We start from the raw sequence: 6,731 nt of genomic DNA on the forward strand, positions 1-6,731 counted from the left end.
CGCGCCGAATTTTCCAGCGCGTGCCTGAGCTAGCAAATGAGCCGGGAGAAGAAGAGGAGACAGAAGAAGAGCACGGACTGGCGGCCAAGCTGTTGTGTTCCTGCGCCGTTCATGATCAGTCTTGGAACCTTCTGGATTGCAGTCGCGACGATCCCTTGCATGGCTTCTATTGTGTACTCGGGTAAGACCTCTTTGCGTTGCGATTGACTACAATATTAACCTTTGTAATGGATACCAGCGCTTTCTTCATCTTTTTTTCATCACGGGTGCCCTCGCGAGCCTCTTCTTAGGGAGCCAACGTAACACGGCTCAAACGTATAAATGCAGTGTGATGTTTTGCCTACAGAGTACGAGCAGTGTCTGCTTGTTCACAGCATTTTGGAATAATTTTATAAACGACATATGAAGGCCCTTCCTCCCTCAGTCTGCCATAGAAACATACTGAGTACGCAAGAGACCTAGTAGTGGTTGCTTTAGAGAACGAACATTTTATTATCTCCATTTAACGAGCCAAGCATCCATCAGATTGCTCTAAACATACAGCAAAATAGCTGTAATGTGCACATTGGTGAGAACTGGCTTGGTTTTATTAACACGGCTTGTTAACATAGTTTGTTAACGTGGTTTTATTAACATGGCTAATTATTAACATGGCTTGATATAAACCTTTAACCACGTACGCAGTCCAAACTCGATGCGGCGTCGCACAACCACCAGACACGTAGTTGGAACTGGTTTTAGCATACCCATACAGAATTCAGAAAAAATTTGTAAAGAGGATGGTTCAGCCCTTCTCCCCCCCCCCTCCCCCAACCCCGGTTACGATACTGTACAGTTAGCTGTACGACACCTTCACCATCCCACACACCCCACAATAAAGGACGAGAACAGAGGACGGTCCGACAACATGGGCGCAACATGGTTGGTAACACCCACAGTATCGTCGTACCTCCCTCCATCGTCATCTTTTTTTTTATACAATTAAGATGTCTAACAGTAAGGACTAAGCCGAACTCAATTTCCTTTGTTCAGTTAAACGCCTTTGCAAAAAAAATGGCCCCGTATCTGCGCTTTTCACTTCGTAGAAAGACGATAATCTTGCCTCTGGATAGAATGAACAAAACGTTTATTTGATGTTCTGTACGAGAAAATCAGTGAATTGTATTCTAAAGGCACAGCGTTAGAGTGTCTCCATCCGTGCAGCGAAGGAGAACGAGTGCATCGAGGCACATTAGACACGAGTGCTATCTGGCAGTTATTTTCAAAAACAAAAAAAGGCGTGCGCGCCAGTCTCGGAGGTGATAAGGTGCAGAACGCAAATGGACGGGCAGGTGTCACTATCATGTCGTCTTAGCAAAGCATTCGAAACACTTGCCTTTTTGAGCATAGCGTTGAATGTCAGCGCAGCGCGATAAACGCTAAGATCCTTTAAATTACTCATGTATGCCTTTTCTAGTATAAAGACACACCTACAGAATATTTACGTGTTATGGCGCCTCAAATATGCAAAATAATTGTTTTTAATTGACAATTGCACGACTATGAACGCCGAAACTTCAGCAATGTTGGTGGACGCTGTGGATGGGGCTGGCCGTTCAGGGTATTGGTTAGAACCGTTTGGGGCATCGTTACGACGTACAGACAGACAAGTGTACAGACAGACGGACCAAAATGTTGCGTCGAAGTACCCCATGAAGGACTATCGTCTTTGAAACGCCAGGCCTGCGCGGAAGGCGCAGCATAGTCACAGCGAAGCTAAAAGAGCGGCCTTTCAAAGCCATTTCTAAACTTTACGCACATTTGCGCAGCTCGCGCTCTCAACGACTTCGTGCTGCACTACGAGCCGCTCTCGTACGAACCTATCAGCGTCAGCAGCAGGCGCTGGAAACGCTCGGCTACGCAACGCCAGGCCTCACACAAAGTAGAACTCACATTCAGGTCCCACAATAGGTAAGTATGCGTTGACATAGAACATTTCCGGCACACGCCACTGTGTAACTTTGCCATCTCCTCCGACGATATTCCAGGGAGTTCAGGCTGCGCCTCCAAAAGGACCGTTCCGCCTTCACCGAAGACTTCACCATCGAGACTCGCCGAGGCCCGAAATCAGACAACCTGGAACATCTCTATTCTGGCGATGTCGTTGGTAAGCCGCTGCGTCCTAAGTCGAGGTGCACCATTGACGCGTAAACTTTCACGTGGTTGCCCGACCAATGTGGTCACAAATGTTCGAGCACGCTGACGTCGTTCAGTGGTCTGCTTCAAGTAGTCGCATAGGCTTGTTTTGGCCGAATACTGGCTTTAGGGTCAGTCATTCGCTGCTCTAGTTTGCAGCTGCATGACTGCAAATTCCAGTGGATGACATGCCACATGCACCGCCTTTGCAGAAAGGCCAAGACAAATATAGGCGTCACATGTAATCGCTTTATCAAGTGATCAAACACTGTCTGTGCCGAGTTTCTAGATTGCGATTAACGTTTTTGAGCGACATTATCAGGCAAACCGATCACGGTAGCGGAAGATAACAGAAAGTATCTGTGTGACATCTGTATACACCTTCATGATTTAAATCATGTACAGTGCTCGGTGATTGAAACGTGATAATAGGAGCACGTGACTGTTGGCGGTGAGGGGGCCGGTGACGCAAAGAGCATTAACAACGCATGCTGACTACATACGGTAAACAGCCACTTATTTCGTGGTTCTAGGTGAAGTGAAATGAACGTTATTTGGTCCTGTAGAACTGGTCAGACAGCCCCCTAAGAGGGATCTGCCGCTGTGGCTGGCCGCGTCCACGCCGCGACTGGAAGACCGTGTCCCTCCGCCCGTTCGCAGGCCTCCTGGACTGCGGAGTATTAGACTGAGAGCTCAAAGCTTTTAAGAGCCCTCTCCCAGTCTTGTTCTGGGCTGAACTTTGCGCCGTGTAATTCCAGGTACTAACAGGGCATGTGAGCGAGTGTGCAGTTATGTGCTTCACAAGTAGGGCATCCTGGAGTTATGCCATCAACAAAGTGGCTGAATGTGCTACGAGACGAGAATTAACCTGCCTCTAGCATCCGAAGAACCGATGACTGCGGTCGAGTGAGCTTAGAATGCAGAAGCGGGTACCTCCGCCTACACAACTGATAATGAGACGTCACTTCGTTAAAGGTGCTATGTGCATCTTTAAGGTTATCCGCAAACCCAACTCCGTACCTGCCCGGAGCGTCGCGGCACGTGATTTCTCGCGCACGGTTATGGGCGAGTTCATTGGCGTTGGGAAGAGTCGGATGCACTTCTTAGCCCATGTGGGCCGGAAAGCATTTGATTGTGTGGTAGCCTACTACACCCCGGGAATTTAAAATAGTGGCAGCCTTCCTTAAGATTGCCCCCGAAGCAAATGCCGGGGCGGCAGCCCTGGAGTCAGAAAATTTCTCTGGACGCGAAGGGTCTGTCATCGCCAAAGCCATCGCTACCTGCTCTGCTACGGAGGCAGACGCTTTCCTCGCGAAAGCTTAGTTGAGTACGCGACCACGATGATCAACGACCACAGCCGAAAAACGATCGGAGCGGTCATACTGCACCGCATCGACCAAAGCTACACTGCCCGTGGACCTAGCGACGAAATCAAGGAGAGACTTGGCTCGTGCCTTTCGCCGACCAACAATGTACTTCAGATGAACGTTACGCGGGAAGGGTGCCACCTCGCACGTGTCCTTCATTGTTTCTGACAAGAAGATCTGTTCTTCCCCTGCCGTATGACAATATCCCAGCGACTGTAGGAGACGCTGCCCAGCTTTCGTGGAGGAGAGCCGCGCGACCTGAGCTAGTGTTTGTGCCTCGGTCACCTCCGAGACGGTGTTGTGCAGTGGTTCTAGGTGACGCCGACGGATATACGCTCATATGCCGCGCCGCGCCGCACGAAGCGGCTGCAGGCAGGCGGGCGGGCGTTACCAAGGTTTGCAGCGTTCCGCCGGCACCACCGAGAACCGCACACCGAATGACCGTTTATCGAACGCATTTATCGTGCGTCACGAACGCTCACCCTTACGGTCACCTTTACCGCCAGGAAGCACGCGCTTCGAGTATTGCGTTTCAATCGCAGAGCACTGTACAAAATGCACATATATACAATGAAGTGAGAAGGGAGCTGCCGACGTAGACAACTACACATAAAGCATCGTCCGCATGACGCAGAAGATGCGAGTCCGGTCCACTCCGGAAGCAATGGAAAATTGATTTTTGGTGCTCCTTTTATATCATTACACCGTGTCATTCATGCCTGTCAATTAAATCAACAGTGAATTCTCCCTGTATATACTTCCCTTCTTTTAGTGTCTGTTGGAACCAAGCAGTGGCTAACAAAGAACGTGCTCCTACGTAACTCATTATTGACTACAACGTCGCTACATGCCCCAAATGCTTTTGTGCAGGCGTGCCTGACAGCCGCGTGGTGGGATCCATCATCGGAGGCGTGTTCAGCGGCCGCATTTCGCTGCCTCGCGAAGGCGAAGACTTCTACGTGGAGCGCGCCGGTCACTTCTTCCAGGACCCGGTGCCCCCTTTCCACTCGCTCATATACTCGGCGAATGACGTCAACTTCGCTGGAGGACGCTGCGGTCTACACGGCACCACGATGGATGCTGTGGAACGAATTCGACGCCAATACCGACGGCATCGGTATCCGGTATTACCGCGTAGCCACACATTTTGAAACGCTATATATAATGAAATACATAATTAACAGTAATGATAAGGAAGGTATAAGAGATGTTAGTAGATTTGATTGATTGATATGTGGGATTTAACATCCCAAAACCACCATATGATTATAAGAGACGCCATAGGGAAGGGATCCGGAAATTTCGACCACCTGGTGGTCGAAATTTGCGGTGTTTTTTTAACGGGGTTCTTTAACAGGGTTCTTTAACGTGCACCCAAATCTGAGCACACGGGCCTACAACATTTCCGCCTCCATCGGAAATGCAGCCACCGCAGCCGGGATTCGATCCCGCGACCTGCAGGTCAGTAGCCGAGTACCTTAACCACTGGACCACCGCGACGGGGCGAGTACAGATGTTAGTTTATCCAAATGCGAAGAAAGAAAAGTGGGCGAGTAGATACGTTACCGCTTGCAGGAACCAAACCTGCGTGCTTCGAATAATGCGTTGATGCTCTACTAACTGAGCTGCAGCGGCTACTGTTAATAACATCTTCTATACTTTTCTTGGCACCATTATATATATATATATATATATATATATATATATATATATATATATATATATATATATATATATATATATATATATATATATATATATATATATATATATATATATATATATATATATATATATATATGTATATATATATTCCTGATGAAGGCCAGACTCTAGGCCGAAACGTCGAAATAAACCACGTTGTGACCGCTCACGGAGGATCTACTAGACTATATATATATATATATATATATATATATATATATATATATATATATATATATATATATATATATATATATATATATATATATATATGTACAATGCCACGTTGTGAGATTATTTAGGGCATTTAATAAATGTTCAAAACAGCAGCATAGTTTCCACTCGTTACCATACAGCAGCGCCGTCTGAAGCGTTCGGTACCAGACCTCGACCTAAAGACTGCCTCAATGACTGGTGCGGTTCGAATCAACGCTGCAACGGGCACCCACAGTCAAGCTCGGAACACTTCGAATCGGACGCCGTCAGGGCGCGCTGGGCTCGCGCCGCAGCTGGGTCCGGTCCGAAAGACGTACGTTCAGCGCGTGTGCAACCTCGAGATCGCCGTGGATCACACGCTGTTCGAGGCAGTGTCCTCCTGGCAGGTAGGCGGGCCGGACAAGATCATCAGGGCCCGCCAGGAGTTGACCAGCATGGTGGCCAAGCACGTGAAAGCCGTGTCCGAGATCTTCGGAGGCACCAACTTCAACGGTATCACGGGTATCGAGTTCGTGGTCCAACGCCTCGTGGTAAGAACGGCCGTGGGACTTGGTCAATATGTCTTCCGCTTTTGGTCACAAAAAGAAGTTACGTTAGTATTTTTTTAGCTTATATGTGTACATTACGCTCATTCGTAGATTATGCGAAGGCTTTTGATAACATTAATCATTCAACCTTGCTGATAAAGCTAATTCATTATGGTGTTCGTAGAATGTTTCTAGAACTCTCACTTCTTGCCGAAAACATCGCCAACAACAGGTATGCGTTGACGAACACACCTCATATTTCAAGGTATTAGGTGCCGGTGTTCCGTTGGGCAGCATTCTATAGGGCCTCTTTTGTTCTCCCTGCATATAAACGACAAAGTCGGAATTGACAATTCCGCGCGATTCTTAAAATATACGCAGATGACACCACTAAACTCTTTACTGCGCGAAATGCTGTTTGAAGTTTATTTTTACCACACAATTACACATCATTGAGTTTTTTTTTATGATAAAGGATGCGGATCACACATTATCGATGCTATCATCATGTAGTTCTGACAATCCTCTTAACCAAAATGTTAATAAAACAAAGGCAGTCTTGTTTAGACAAAAAAACGTAAAATAGAAGCTCGGACTGGTTTATACTATGAAAATTCATATATATATAAACAGTGCCTTCTGCAAAGAGTCTCGGTGTTTTGCTTGGGAAACACTTGTCTTGGAATAAGCACACTGAACTAATTGCTGGCAGAATTTCACGGGTGTGTGGTATCTTGAATAG

At 47.3% G+C, this 6,731-nt stretch overlaps 1 protein-coding gene across 1 annotated transcript; it reads left to right on the top strand.

Moving 5' to 3' along the window:
* Window positions 1-2,051: 2,051 nt before the first annotated feature.
* Window positions 2,052-6,731, top strand: LOC119172597 (disintegrin and metalloproteinase domain-containing protein 10 homolog). Its single transcript, XM_075892025.1, has 4 exons — window positions 2,052-2,146; window positions 4,413-4,666; window positions 5,603-5,992; window positions 6,702-6,731. Exons 2-4 carry the CDS (start codon window positions 4,616-4,618, stop codon window positions 6,729-6,731), a joined length of 471 nt encoding a protein of 156 aa, XP_075748140.1. The 5' UTR covers window positions 2,052-2,146; window positions 4,413-4,615.

The sequence above is a fragment of the Rhipicephalus microplus genome, chromosome 4 (assembly GCF_043290135.1).
Source record: "Rhipicephalus microplus isolate Deutch F79 chromosome 4, USDA_Rmic, whole genome shotgun sequence".
In the NCBI taxonomy this organism is placed as follows: Eukaryota; Metazoa; Arthropoda; class Arachnida; order Ixodida; family Ixodidae; genus Rhipicephalus; species Rhipicephalus microplus.

Bases quoted from the DNA above. Each gene is read 5' to 3' on its own strand.
- LOC119172597 (XM_075892025.1), top strand. From the start codon at position 4,616: ATGGATGCTGTGGAACGAATTCGACGCCAATACCGACGGCATCGGTAT. The intron at 4,667-5,602 runs GTATTACCGCGT...GTTACCATACAG, and splicing joins ACCGACGGCATCGGTATCCG to CAGCGCCGTCTGAAGCGTTC. The intron at 5,993-6,701 runs GTAAGAACGGCC...AATTGCTGGCAG, and splicing joins TCGTGGTCCAACGCCTCGTG to AATTTCACGGGTGTGTGGTA.